The 14,457-nt window shown below is 32.8% G+C and overlaps 4 protein-coding genes across 5 annotated transcripts in view; 2 read left to right on the top strand and 2 right to left on the bottom strand.

Moving 5' to 3' along the window:
* Positions 1-535: 535 nt before the first annotated feature.
* Positions 536-2,813, bottom strand: Pex2 (peroxin 2). The gene is made up of 8 exons (XM_065352643.1): positions 2,634-2,813; positions 2,483-2,560; positions 2,337-2,399; positions 2,105-2,263; positions 1,841-2,038; positions 1,563-1,772; positions 1,401-1,486; positions 536-1,319 (listed from the first exon to the last, which is right to left on the bottom strand). Coding segments are annotated over exons 1-8 (849 nt in total). The 5' UTR covers positions 2,688-2,813; the 3' UTR covers positions 536-1,318.
* A 198-nt stretch (positions 2,814-3,011) lies between these two features.
* On the top strand, positions 3,012-5,959 carry LOC135837390 (transformer-2 protein homolog beta-like). Of its 2 annotated transcripts, none has more exons than XM_065352645.1 (4): positions 3,012-4,593; positions 5,204-5,464; positions 5,532-5,645; positions 5,732-5,959. In XM_065352645.1, the coding sequence occupies exon 1, from the start codon at positions 3,347-3,349 to the stop codon at positions 4,115-4,117; it is 771 nt and encodes a 256-aa protein (XP_065208717.1). In that variant the 5' UTR covers positions 3,012-3,346; the 3' UTR covers positions 4,118-4,593; positions 5,204-5,464; positions 5,532-5,645; positions 5,732-5,959. The 2 variants fall into 2 exon arrangements, with proteins under 2 accessions (XP_065208717.1, XP_065208718.1); XM_065352646.1 differs by having other exon boundaries at positions 5,719-5,959.
* A 158-nt stretch (positions 5,960-6,117) lies between these two features.
* Positions 6,118-6,939, bottom strand: mRpL49 (mitochondrial ribosomal protein L49). Its single transcript, XM_065352647.1, has 3 exons — positions 6,772-6,939; positions 6,510-6,699; positions 6,118-6,439 (listed from the first exon to the last, which is right to left on the bottom strand). Exons 1-3 carry the CDS (start codon positions 6,820-6,822, stop codon positions 6,162-6,164), a joined length of 519 nt encoding a protein of 172 aa, XP_065208719.1. The 5' UTR covers positions 6,823-6,939; the 3' UTR covers positions 6,118-6,161.
* A 131-nt stretch (positions 6,940-7,070) lies between these two features.
* The window catches only part of LOC135837387 (galactosylgalactosylxylosylprotein 3-beta-glucuronosyltransferase I-like), a 36,874-nt gene continuing 29,487 nt past the window's right edge, over positions 7,071-14,457 (top strand). The window contains exons 1-3 of the mRNA XM_065352642.1: positions 7,071-7,398; positions 7,644-7,763; positions 8,166-8,218. Coding sequence (XP_065208714.1) covers positions 7,667-7,763; positions 8,166-8,218 — 150 coding nt within the window. The 5' untranslated portion in view covers positions 7,071-7,398; positions 7,644-7,666. The remainder of the gene's footprint in view (positions 7,399-7,643; positions 7,764-8,165; positions 8,219-14,457) is intronic.

The following is a 14,457-nucleotide window of genomic DNA, read 5'->3' as shown; positions in this document are numbered from 1 at the left end:
CAAGATTTTGAATTACAAGAGGAAAAAGAAATAAATGAAGGTTAATTTTTCAAGAACCTAATTTAAAGAATTACTTTTATAACTTGTAAGAAGTGAAATGAAAAGGTCTTCGAGTTAAATTAGCTTTTCCCAGACGTCTGTCTTGTTTGGCTGTTTTAGTAGTTGGAATCTTCGACCATGTACTTATAATTAGACGCCATGAATTACACTCTTAATAAAATACTATTGAAGAGAAGACATCTTATCTGTGATATCATTGCTCATATCTGCGAAAAATGAACTATTCATAACAAAAGTAAAATACTCTTCACTTGCAAAAAAGTACATGAGAATTACAAAAACAAAAATTACTCAAGCACAAAAAATTACAAAAAATTTGCATATTTAAAAAAAATCAAGAAATTGAACCAATAATTACACCCAAAATAAAAACAGACATCTCATCAATGCTAAATTAACTCGATTTTCAGACGAATCGCCGATTCAGCATTTTTTAATAAGAAATGAAAGTTGAAATATCCACAGGGTTACAAAAAAAACAACAAACAACATTTAATTCCATAAAAAAAATTAGGTACATCTTAACAATATCATGGTTAACTAGACGGCAATGAAAAAAAAAGGTGCAAACCCAGCCCATTTCATTAAGAAACTCCCATAGGAAAAACCCCAGCAAAATCTTTCTTAATCCTCAACACCTTGAAAACGCACACTGACCGCAACGAGATAAATTGCAATTAGAGTAAAATACTCGTACATCGATGACCGAAGGTATGCAGTCGTATTCTTTTTCTAGACGTATCAACTCCTAATTGAGCCATTTCCATAAACAAATTAACAATGGAGAATTAATATTCTAATCACATTGGCAAGTACACTCGGTCATTAAACACTCGATAGCGTAACAAGTTCATCACGGTACACAATATACTTTGTGTAGTTGAACTTGTCTATCACACCTTTAGCTGCTATACAAATTACGTCACCGAATAAGAAATAATTGCCAGTTGATGAACGCACTGTAATGCAACTTGACCCGAAGCGTGATTAAACGCCACCCAATGATTTAATTTTTAGCACTTTAGGAGTTAATGGGATTTGCATCGGTGATTGATAGCTCGCAGGTAATCTTTGGGTGTGCCAAGGGCTTCGGCTCAATTGGAAATTGGGTGCCTGGTGGTACGTAATCGATGCTAATCTTGGACCGTGGATGAAATCCGTTCCTAATATATTCCGGCGAGAGTAAAATTCATACCTAGGTTTTAATAAAATGTAAATCTTACTTTGAGCTATATTAGATTGACGTCAATGGAGCCTTCCTAGATAAACAAACACATCGGACATTGTACATAAACATATCATTGAATTGCATTCGATAGAAATAAAATGAATAAACTCACTAAGACGATAATTTCACAAACGATGTATCTTGCTGAAAATATCCACAAGATGGGCATTCGAAGTTCGTATCGACTAATTTATTCGCCTATAATTTTCGTAAAAAATTACCATTCAAAAAAGATCACATAAGCGCAACTAAAATACGAGAATAAAATCCTCACCTTAATGCAATAATAACACGCCACATGAGTACAGCCCAAATAATGAGGTAAAATAGGACTCTTATTACAAATCGAACACTTGGTTCTCACAGTGTAGCGTAAGTTCGGCTTTTGATCGCTAAATTGCTTCGATGCTTTGTGAAATAAACGATTAAACTTTCGGCGTATGTATTGATAATTTACTACAGATAACGTAAACGTCAACAGCTCCTGAAAATGGTAACATTTCAATGAAAAAAGAACACTAAAATGGACAAACTGAGTATAAATCAACTCACAATGAAACCATGCCATAGCAGTTCCCTGGTCATGTAATTATAACCGATGGATCTTGGTTTATTCACGATACAAACTGGTCGTAATCCAAGCACACGATCAATCAACGTTGGATATTTGCCTTCGCCAAAGAACCAAAATAAATTAACCAAGCTGCATAGACGAATAATGATATCGGCTTTTTCCACAACTTCGTTAGCCTGTTTACGAACATCGTACGTTAGTAATCATTTTACCGGAATACTACAGAATAAAAAATAATTCACCTTCTGCGAAGGAAACACGAAGAAGTTGTTCGACTGCAAGTAAGTAATTATCTGCGACACCAAAATCGCGTATTTTTTGCTCTCAGATAGATCGTTATCTCTAAACTTCATGTTGAGTAACTGTTGACCGAAAGTACCTCGGAATTTGGTGACTGACAGCTGAAACACGATTGATAAATGACATTAGATGGATAAATTGATGAAATAATAAATCGATTCCTTAATTTCTCACCTTCCAAATGACGAACTTTAATATTAGATCAACTTTTAACTCGTGTTTCGAAATTATCCAGGGCTAGAAATGAAATGTGTAATGTAGAGCGGTGACGTTAATTATCAATATAATCTAGATTGAGGCGAACCATAATGACATCTTACCGGTACTATTCTAAAGATGGTTTGTAACTGAGATTTCATTATGTTGAAAACCTCTTGATCTAACGCAGTTGCATCGAGCTGAAAGCAACAGATGAAATATCAAAAGTCGAAAAAGCTATGTGACCGAAAGTAAAATATTGAATTGCATTACCATTGTGACTCGAGCAGGAAATAAAACTGTTCTCGATTGTTGTTTCATCTCCATTCTTCGTAAAATAACTGCATTACAGTCGACAAAAAAATAATAATAAAATAAATACTTATTTCAACTTACAACTTTCAAATTATCAAGTGCTCAAAAAAATTATCAAAACATCAACAATTTTGGCGCAAGAAAGTTCACGCATGCGCAATACGTTTTTCGCGGTTTTGATTTGAAAGTTTTCATTAGTACAAACAATTTCCGCGTGGAGCGCTAACTAAATCTAGCAAAAATATCAATCCAGTGTTACCAAAAATGCGCATTTTTCTATGTTTTGCAAAATTTTTGTTTTTTTAGCTTCACATCATTGCTGCAATTCGCTTCCAAGCTTGAAAGTTTCAAAAGCGCAATGCGTAGAATTTCAATTTTGTAAAATTTGATCCACCATCTTATTTCGGCGTTTAACATTCATTTATTGGACTGTTTTTGTTGTTAAGTATATGTTTGTTGTCGTTGTTAACGATCAAGTTTGACTGTATCAAGGGGTAACGTTTACAGTTTAATTACAAGACAAATTTAGTGTCCGGATGGAGGTAAATATACTCTAAACTATATTGGTAAATTGTGTTGAAAGTTGTGTATTTAATTATCATTGCGCATAGCACGTTATTACGTATTATTGTTGACTCGACAATCGTTATTGGCAATAAATTTCTGTAAAAATGAGCGATCAAGAAAGCTCGGACCGTAGCGGTTCAGCATCTCGTAGTAGCGAAAACGGCGAAGGAAGCGATTCGCGTTCCAGGAGCGGAAGTCGATCACCCAGACGTTCCGGCAGCCGTAGCCGATCCAGATCTCGTAGAGGATCCTACCGTAACAGTAAATACCGCTCAAGATCCAGATCACGATCACGTCGTTCGTACAAAAGATCGTCACGATACTCTAGATCCAGATCACGATCTTACTCTCGTAATCGAAGCCACTCTCGTAGTCCTGCGTACGGTCGCCGGAGAAATATCGGAAACGGTGATCCTAAGCCTAATCGTTGCCTAGGTGTATTTGGCCTCAGCATATACACGACAGAGCGTCAAATTCGCGATATATTCTCTAAATATGGAACGTTGGAAAGCGTTCAGGTTATTTTTGACGCGAAAACTGGCCGTTCCAGAGGTTTCTGTTTTGTTTATTATGAACAAGAAGAAGATGCTAAAATGGCCAAAGAACAATGCACCGGAATGGAAATAGATGGACGTCGTATTCGCGTTGATTTCTCTATAACTCAACGAGCTCATACACCAACTCCTGGTATTTATATGGGTAATCCTACATATACCAGAGATGATCGTAAATGGCGTAGAAGGAATTACTACGATGACGATTACAGTTACCGTGGTGGTCACAGACGTTCTCCATCACCTTATCGAAGTCGTTATCGGTCCAGCAGATATCACGATCGATCTCGTTCACGATCTTATTCACCTCGCCGATATTAATCTCTACATTTTGTCGGATATTTTTTTTTCTTGACTGTGCCAGGAGTCACTATTTTTAAAATCGCGTTTTTTCTCTCCTCTTTTTCTAAGTTTTCATTCTTTTTTTCAGTTGCTTAGACCTATATATTTGCGTATATATTTATTAAATTTTAGTTTTATCTGATTAATTTTTCTCTTTTTATTTTATTTTCATTTTGTTTTTGGATATTTCTCACGTATTACTAGTTATATACTGTGTATAAATAAGTAGTTATGGATGCGTTTGGAATGTTGATTTTTAATATGAAAATCTGTAATGTTTAGGAAATCAAGATAGTTAAACTGAAAGGTGAGATTTCTTCCGTAGAAATTTCTCCAGATTTGTTTAAAGCACTCGGAACATTATCTTTTTGATATGAGAACATATAAAGAAAATTTTATCAAGATGCAAAATCAAAGAGAGCAGTAACAATGCAAGTTGAGAAGAATTTTTGGTGGTATGGCACCATTATTTAATTTCTTTTAATTCTTACTCTTCTAAAATTTTTAATTGCATGCTAACCAGAGTAATTAATATAATACTAAACCGGTTTAAATGTATAAATTTTCATTACAGTTCTCAGATTTACATAGACGAAAGAGTTTAAATTAATCAGTTCACGTTCTATTTTCTTTGATTAATTTGATTATTGACGTTGCTACGCAATTGTCTATCTTGTTTTTCTAGCAACAGGAATGCATGTAGTTGTAGTGTGTGAGACGTTTTTAATAAAAATCTTCCCCATTTTTCTCTCATTGGAAAAGAAAAAACTACCAATTTTCTAATTTGTGTGTCGTAGTTGCTGCAAATGAAAAGTTTAAATACTTTTATTTTTTTTATGCGTTCTAGTATGTGATAAAATGTTGCATTATTTACGGTGGACAGAAAATTTCGCAATTTGAAATTTTGTTACTTTTTTAAAAACTGCACACGTGGATTGATTAGAGTTAATATTTATATAGTGTGAACTGTAATTTTTTTGAATTTTAAACTACACGTAATAAATATTTATATTTTCATCTATATTTTTCCGATCATTAATATTAGGTTTTCTGTTTTATTTTAAGCTACCTAACGCGAAGCTACAGATAGAAAAGTTTTATAAAGAAGTAGTCGAAGCCTTAAAAATAACGAAGCTCGCACAAGATTGAATTTTTTACTCCAAGAATGTATTAAAATCCCAACTTGAGAATTAGCCAGTGAAAAATGCAGATTATTCTTCGAAGAATTGAGAATTTTTTATTAAGAATACCTTCAAAACAGTTGACAAGATTTCACAAGGTTTGAATTCGGTGTTCGATATTGCAAGAATTTCAAAAAACCAAAAAGTAAAGTTGAGTAATACGTCAATTCGATATGGTTACTTTTCTTTTCTCATCATTCTCCTTTCATTAGATTTACAAAATATACTTAGTAATGGGATGAACCCTAAAGAATATACAAGTCATCTGGTACAAATGTGTAAGTCAAGTTGAAAACTTCTTGAAAAATATCAATTTTCCACCCAAGGTAAGATTTGACGAAATTTAAGAGATCAAATGATGTACAGGATTAATGTATTTTAAAACGAATATTTAAACAGGTTGATGTTTTAGGGTATTCAAGATCAAAAGTTGAAAATGAAAACAAATAATTCACATCAAAAAACGAAGAAGTATCTGCGTGCATTTCACACTCGAATTAATGTATTTCAAGTATCGAATTCAAACTTCAAAACATATCGAACATTTTCCCAAGTCAAAAGCAAAACGAAGATGTAGATTACGCGCAGCCGTTTATACGATGAATTTTTCCAAATAATAGAAAATATTTTCAATCAGAAATCGAATTCATTTGTACAATTTTTTTTTGGTAGAGGCAACTTGAACGTATTTTTATCCAGCTACAAGCAAAAATAATAGTAGTAACACAGAAAGATCAATACTACGCTCAGATTATCCACGATGTACATTTTCGCTATAAAACACAAGAAATACACAGATTACAAAGAAAACAATATATTATAATAAATCTAACAAAAAACAATTAGAAATTCCTTTCTTCAAGCCATACTTTGATATCGTTAACGAAATCTCCCATAAATCGGATTTCGCCCATGATTTCACTAACTTTCATACCGAGCTTTTTGTGCGGTACTTTGGCTTGTAAATAAGGATACAGTTCATCAGCCAACGCATGAATATCTCCATTAATCTTGCGAAGTACAGTACGCCTTTTCATTCCTCTATGGCCGATTCTCAAGTGAACTGGCAACCAATGATTCTTAGTTCGTTCGATGTAATACGGATACTCTCCAGGTTTAACTGAAAAATCAACCAAGAATAAGATTTGTCGATCAATACCGTAACGAGAATAATTTGTATCGAGTAGTACCTGTTTGAGGTTTCCAACCGCTGGCATATTTCTTGATTTCGGTCGGTGGGGCAGGGATTTCAGTCTGTGGTAGAAGCCTTTTCACGTAATCCCATTCTTTGGGGTCTTTCGATACTTCGTACGATGGTAAGCTGTCCAGATCGGGTTTACTGATTTTAGGATCAAAGTGAGCGCATCTTCTAATGAGATTCTAAACGTGAAAGTTTTATCAGATGAAATGAGTGTTCATGGAGACGACTATTGAGAGAAAATAATGGCTTACCGTTGTATTTATTCTTTGCAGACCAAGAAGACCTCTGTAGACGTTCAACATGATGAAACTGGTACAAATTTCATTAATTTCTCCGGCGAATTTTCTATTTTCCGGTGGAAATTGGAAAAATTATCAATTTTCGTGTTTTTATTAGTTTTTATTTTGATAAAATTTTCTTTTTTGGCTTTTTCAACTAGATGTTTTCAACAGCATCAATTTAGAAAATCACAGATTTCAGTAAGAAAAAAGTAACCGTTCTGAATTTTTTGATCTGTGACTTTGATACGCAAGCTTTTTTAAAAACACACACAGACACAATACGATAATGAATGAAAAGTCGAGCAGACGTTGAAGTTCGAAGCTCAGTTATCGTTCTGAAAGTTCGTCAGTTCGTACTTTTTCAACTTGTCGGAATGATCGAATGAATTTCGGATTGTTTTATTTATTATTATTTGTTCGCGTGATTATTATCGAGTGAGACCATCGTGAGACGAACATTTCGATGCACTAATTTAATAATGTTTATCGAAATGCTGTGATTTCTTCGTGATTTTCTACAATCATCTTTCTTCTGGGATGCAGAATTGCAATTTTTAAATCTTCGCCGGCGTAAAATATTTCATAAATGCAACATCAGTACGTATTTATTTTACTATTTCCATTTCCCATTCTTGTTATGAAAGCAAACACCGACACCGAGGTGAGTCATTTGATAAGGCTTAGTTCGATGATCTTTTTCACGTTAATAACCTCATCAATAAAACCCATGTGCGTTTATGTCTGCCTGAAAGTGTTTTGATCTCGTATCAGATGACTGGATGCATTTACTGATAACCATTGAATCGAATTTATATTAATAATATTGGTTGATTTCTGTGCAGGTTTACCATTGTGATGAGCGGACATGACATGGTGTAATGATATGCCCATTAGTAGAAGATTCGTTTGTTTTGTGATCGTTTGTGTGCTGTTCGTTTGGCTATTCTGCGCTCGCAATAGAGGTATAAAAAAAGCATAACCTACGATATTGTATTCAATTCAGTATTTAACGTCAATAAAACAACAACTGTTTCAAATCCAAACGTACTATTACGTCCTTCGTTCACGAATCCGGTTTGGATTTTGTCTTTTGTTAATTCTACGATGAATTTTATTGAGAAAACGAATCGTTGAAACGTGACATACCCGCCGATAAAATTTTTCTTCCCAGCGTGTAAAATTTTATCGGTTTATCGATATAGCCTTACCTTTAATAATCGTACCTACTTTCATTATTGCATTTTCTTCGCTGGCTGTGTAATTCTCACGCTAGCCAATTACTTATCAAAAATCAACCTCGTAGTATTTTAAATCGATTACCACTGAAAATATCCTATTTTAATACAGAATTTCGTATTTTACAGATATCAGCCAATATGAATCGATGAAGCAAGTTTTAGAACAAACTAACATCCAAGTAAGTGGAAATTTAATTACGAGACCCTGCAATTGGAATTGGTTCATTTTAATGGTTATTTTTAATACTACACGGTTCGGAACACGGTGGTTAATTATTTTGATCTTTACAATTTCTTTGTTATCTGACAAAGCAATTACCCTTTTGCTACTTTGATTAATATCTTTGCCAACGTTAACGTTGCAACGGTACGCGGTATTCTTGTACTCAGATTGTCAAAATTATCGCGTGAAAGTTTGCCAAAAAATAGAAAAAGGTCTCGAGAGGCGTGGTTTAATTAGAAATTAACTCGTACGTTGTAGAATAGATTCGATTTCAAAGTGCGAAAATTACCTACCTGGACACGGTTGTGTTTCGTGGTTTAGGAATCATTGATCCGAATCAGCGACCAGCGTAATCTTATAACGATGCCTGTGCTCTGTGGTCGATTACGTAGCTAATTTAGAAAATTGATCTGGAAAGGAGAAAGGAGGGATTTTCCTCCCTTCTCATCGTCGTCTCAAGTAGTCAGTCTCTTTTTGAAATTTCTAAAAAGAGCTCGAAATTCGTCAGACAGACACCCTTTCTAATTACTTTCAAGGGGAATGGGGGCAGGGGGTTCTGTTTTGATGCCTCTAGAACTCGAATAAAATGCAAAAGTGTTCTTGTCCAGGATGTGCTAAATTTTGATTGGGGAAGTTTTTTACTCGAGTACTTTGTGAAAACAATATGTTTCCTTTATTGCTTCACAGCCCCTTTAATTTCACGTGGAAATAAACCTTACGAGCGTTCTTCTGAGCCTTTTACACAGTTGACTGACTCGTGTTGAGCACCATTATCGTGTGCTTCTTCCCCTTCGTCATTGAAAACCTCGCCATCATTTGAACGAGTAATACGCGGAGATGAGTACCTATTTTACCGGATGTGGATGTGGTGCTCTTTATTCTGTTTTGTGTTGGTTTTTGTTGAACCGAGTACCAGCGATCTCTTTACCAATTATCGCGGTTTTTATTGCTCGATAAATACGCTAATTTTTAATGGAATATATCTGGCTATAATGTTCGAATGTCTCCGCTGCGAGTGTTTTTTTTTTAACGATGTACGTTTTAAAATAACGATAGGTAATGTAGGAGAATTTTATTGCTTCTTTAATCTGAAATGGTTCACATGCTACGCTAATCTACAAATAGGTGTTTGATTTCGAGTGTAATTCGCCGATGATAATTTTTAAATACAGCCAAAGGTCAATTTTTATCACAAAAGCGTGGCGGCGGAACGCCGAATATTCTACCTAATTAGTCAGCTGTGTAAAATTTGCCATTTGATAAGAAAAAAGTGTGAGAAAAATTGCGTGTTAATTTTACATAGAATATTTTCCTTTCGATGATAAAATTAGAAAGAATAAATAAATATTCGAACACGTTGCATCATTTGCTGCTGGGAGAGAAGAGGCACCCTTTGTATTTATTTTTTCTAGCATCGATGCCGATGCCGAATTCAATTCGTATAGTTCAAGGTGTCAAGGTCGACGAATTTCGAATATACGAATCGATCATACCAGAAATAACAGTCGTACGCTAGGTGATTCTTGAATAGCTTCACGAGATCATCAAAAGGTTCAAGGAAATTGCCTGCTTTTTATAGGCGTATAGTGTGTGAGGAATAAAAGCTGTCGAATTTTTTTTTATTCATTTCAAGTATATTATACGTTTGTACAGGATAATTGGTGCCTTGGTCTCATTCAGATTGGAAGTTGAGGAGGAGAAAATTGGGTGATCTTTTTTGGTTCTACATATTTGATTGAATTTTGGAGGTATAAATTTTTGTTCAATTTGTGAGCTGGATTCTTAGACTCGATTACGAATTGAAAAATTCGCTAGAAAAATACTTACTTGTGTAAAGATGATTGAAAAAAAAAATTAATCATCGAAGTGAAATGATTGCATACGTGATACTATGCGAATTGTTATGCAAAGAATTCGTGTAATATCGAGGTGAGGGTTGTTAATGATTGCATGCGAAATGCGAATGCGAATCAATTAAGTATGCATAATTTTGTAATCACCCTTCTGTTGACAAACCTATTTTTTATGCTGAGGTATACCAGTGACAAGCATAAACAATGGGTGTTCTGTAAATATAACTACTTCGCGTGTATGCTTGAAAAGTTGGAGGAAAAAATAACGAACTGTCTTAGCCAAACTTTACCTCTTTTCCTGCTGGCCTGCATCATTCCATACCTATGTAGATTGTAGATGAATCATTTGAGGGCTAATTATTGGGCTAAGGAGGCTGGAATCAAAAGAGTTGATTGAAATTCGAAAGCAGCACCTTTAAAATCCCATCAAATCATTCAATCATGGTTCACACGAATTTTTCAATAGTTTTTTCAACTTTGGGGGCTGATCATGAGACCCAGAGGGTTCGAATCAAAAAAGCAATGTAAAATTCGAAATCAGAACATCTGAAGCACCAACAAACCTTTTTTTTCCGAAAGAGGAGGCTGATTATTGGATTTTAAGGTGCTCAAATTAAAAAATTACCATGAAACTCAAAAACAGAGCCTTTGAAAAGTCAACAAACCATAGGTCACTATTTTTTTTTTAAATTGAGAGGCCAATTGTAATATCCAGGGGGCTCGTATCCGGAAAAAATCAACTTGTAGTTCAGAATCAGCGTCTCTAAGAAACCACTAAACTTCGACTCTCTCGAATTCTTCAAGTTTTCTGAAATTTGGGTTCAATTGTGGGTTCTCAGAGGCCTGTTTTTTCAAAATTTGACTAAAGTGGGGAGGAAACGGTTTGTATCTTTAAGGATTTTGAGTTCCCAGAAAAAAACATGTTCAGATCTATTCAATGTGAGAAGATGTGCCTTACAAATTTTCGCTCAATTTTTTGAATGGAAGCTTCCAAAATTCGATCGATGTGAAATTTGAAAAATGGAACTTTCACTGAAATGTTTAATTTTGAACTTTTGACATTTTTCAAAGAATAATTTCGAATACATTTACTCTAATTCTTGCTGATTTCATTTTGTAAGACTTTTTAGGTTGGAATGACCCTCCTACCTTGAAATTTCCTGCTCTTTTTTCAATCTGACTTTAAACACTAAAGTTTCAATCAACCAAATTTTCTTTTCTGCAAGTTTTTGGAAATTTTTGCACATTTTCATGTGCTTTTTTAAAATATTTCATAATTTTTTCTTCATTTTTAGATTCAAGCCAATTGAGTTCGCAGGATTTGATTGATATTTTGTGTAATATTTCAACAAACCTCGCTTAATTTTATTAATTTTCGTTTTTTAAAACTTTTTTTACATGAATTCCACTATCTTTTGTTATTTGAGGAAATTTTAATTTGTTCCATTGATTTTGATGCTATTCTCAGCCATTTTGATTCATTTCTTGTTCTTTTTTTTTGGTAAATGAACAATTTTTGTTTTTGACAAAATAAAAATTAAAACCTGAAAAAAGTGAAGACTAATCACAAAATTGAAAACCGAAAATTCTAAACACAAAAATTGAAAAATTGAAAAATAAAATATAAATAATTGAAAAAGGAACCGAAAATTTTGAAAATGAAATTGAAATCTGAAAATGAAACTAAAAGTTTTGTAAATAAGTAATGAAATCAAAATCGAAAAATGGAGTGAAAAATTCCGAAATTAAAAAATTCTGAAAATAGAATAAAAAATTGGGAGCAAAATCAAAAACTCAAAAAATTGTGTGAAAACTAAAAAAAGAACTGAAAACTCCGATAGTAAAATTGATAAATTTTCAATCAGAAACTGAAAATAATTTTCATTTTTGAATTGAAAATGGAATTGGAAACTCTGAAAATTAAATGAAAAATTGATAATAACAAGATTGAAAACTTTGAAAATTGAATGAAAAACTGATAATAAGATTGAAAATTTTGAAAATAATTGTGTAATAACTAATAAAACTAGGGCAGAATCAAAAACTTCGAAAAAGGTGAAAATAAAAAATCAAAATCTGTGAAACATAAATCACAAAATGAAAATAAAATCAAAAACTCGAATCGAAATTTTTAAAATTTAATTGATATTGAAAATAAAATTGAATATTTCCGAAAATTGAATGAATAAATGATAACAAAATTGAAAACTTTGAGAACAGAGTGGAAAAAAGGAGTGAAAATGAAGTCAAAATCTGTGAATTCTGAATTACATACTCGTACTCGTAGTAGGTAAATGAAGGTAAAATCAAAAATGCTGAAATTGAGATTGAAAACTTTGAAAATTGAATGATAAAATAATATCTAACAAAATTGAAAAATCTTGAAATTGAGTGAAAAACTGATAAAAGTGATAAGTGATAACTTAAAACTAAAAACTTTAAAAATTGATTGAAAAACTGAGGACAGAATCAAAAAACTAAAAAAAGTAAACATAAAGTCAAAAACTGAAAATGTAATAAAAAACTTTGATTATTAATCAAAAAGTGAAAATAGAACTTTCTCATTGAGAGCTGAAAATGAAATTGGAAATTTTGAAAATTCAATGATAGAATGAAAAAAAAATTGAAAAATTTGAAAATTGAGTGAAAAACTGAGAACAGATTGATCAAAATCTTTAAAAATTGATTTAGGAAGTAGAAATTGAGTCAAAATCTGCAAATCTTCAACTGTAGTGAATGAAAATAAAATCAAAAACTGAAAATTAAATTAAAAGCTCATCAGGTGATCACAAAATTAAAAACTCTGTAAAGTAAAAAAAAATTCAAACACTGAAAATATATTTAGATTGAAAATAAAGTTGAAAAATTTCAAAATTGAGTAAAAAACTAAAAACAGATTAAGGAATCAAAATCTTTGAAAATTGAATTAAGAAGTGGAAATTTGATCAAAATCTGCGAAACTTGAACTAAAGTGAATGAAAAATGAATAAAATCAAAGACTAAAAATTAAATTAAAACCTGATCACCAAATTGAAAATTCTGAAAAGTAAAAATAAATTCAAAAACTGAAAGTATACCTATTTAGAGTGAAAACAAGGTTGAAAGATTTGAAAATTGAGTGAAAAACTGAGAACAGATTAATCAAAGTTTTTAAAAATTGAGTTATGAAGTGGGAATTAGATCAAAATCTGCGAAACTTCTTGAACTCTGATCACAAAATTGAAAACTCTGAAAAGTAAAAATAAATTTTAAAACTGAAAATATATTTTTTTAAAAACTAGAAATGAAAAATAATGAGAATTCTGCAAATAAAGTCAAATATTCTGATCAGTACATAAATCAATGAACAGAATTAAAATCAAATTTGAAAGTACTTACTTACATGAAAACTCATAAAATCCTATAAACTAAAATTGAATCCGAAAACTCAGGAAAATGAAATCAAAAGCTGAAAATGAAATTGAAAATTTTAAAATTAAAATCGATTATTTTGAATTTTATTTAGGTGCATATAATTGCAGTTCCTTGCTTCGATTTATCTAATTTTCCCTGAGATTTATGAATTGTTCATTTCTAAATTTGTTGGAATGTAAAAGAGCTCCATCATTGATTGATTGAATATCCGGTATGACGATGCAAAAATCCCATATGCATGTACCTGACTCGATGACTAAAGTTAACATTATAGAAGTGAGAAATATTCCTCTATTTAATTTGTGTATCTTAGATACTTATTCATTTCTTCCTCGTTTGCGGTGTAGAAAAATTTCATCAGCTCGACTCCAGCGTAAGTCATATCAAGGTAATCTCTATGCAACCGAGGAATGCTTCCAAAAAAATAATCCCGGTATTTGAAACAGTCATCTATTCCTGGCCCATTGCCCTCTCATACACCGCGTTAATGCACCAGGTATTTGATCTATCTAAGCTCTCATCTGTCCGATTCTATGAACTGGTTAGCGTTAGCAATCGGAATTCCGCACTAGCTGAAAACCCCCCGCGTACCTAACTCATAGAAGAGTATAATTTGTAATACACTGCTACGAGTATATAGAAATTGTCGACGCTATACATAAGTATATTATAGAAAGATATGTCGAACTGGAAATGGCAGCAGGCAACAGTGCTGCGCGAGAACATCTCTTCTCTTCGTATTACTCGTATAAAAATGTAGGTACATACAGGTAATTGATCCTTCTGTGTGTATGATGACGATGATGACGACGACGACGACGATTCCCTAAGCCATTCTGGAAATAAAAACTCGACCTACCAGTTTTATCCATCCACGTTCTCTCCTTGGCATCAGGTGAATGCATATAACTGTTAATTACGTCGAATT

The sequence above is a fragment of the Planococcus citri genome, chromosome 2 (genome assembly GCF_950023065.1).
Source record: "Planococcus citri chromosome 2, ihPlaCitr1.1, whole genome shotgun sequence".
NCBI lineage: Eukaryota > Metazoa > Arthropoda > Insecta > Hemiptera > Pseudococcidae > Planococcus > Planococcus citri.
Note: the sequence above shows the minus strand (reverse complement) of the source record. Positions and strands in the feature narration are given on the sequence as shown.

Coding starts and splice junctions, on each gene's coding strand:
- Pex2 (XM_065352643.1), bottom strand. CDS start 2,687: ATGGAGATGAAACAACAATCGAGAACAGTTTTATTTCCTGCTCGAGTC. Junction 2,039..2,104: donor TCGTGTTTCCTTCGCAGAAG/GTGAATTATTTT, acceptor GTTCGTAAACAG/GCTAACGAAGTTGTGGAAAA. Junction 1,487..1,562: donor CGTGTTATTATTGCATTAAG/GTGAGGATTTTA, acceptor CGAAAATTATAG/GCGAATAAATTAGTCGATAC.
- LOC135837390 (XM_065352645.1), top strand. CDS start 3,347: ATGAGCGATCAAGAAAGCTCGGACCGTAGCGGTTCAGCATCTCGTAGT.
- mRpL49 (XM_065352647.1), bottom strand. CDS start 6,822: ATGTTGAACGTCTACAGAGGTCTTCTTGGTCTGCAAAGAATAAATACA. Junction 6,700..6,771: donor TGCAAAGAATAAATACAACG/GTAAGCCATTAT, acceptor TTTCACGTTTAG/AATCTCATTAGAAGATGCGC. Junction 6,440..6,509: donor CGGTTGGAAACCTCAAACAG/GTACTACTCGAT, acceptor TTGATTTTTCAG/TTAAACCTGGAGAGTATCCG.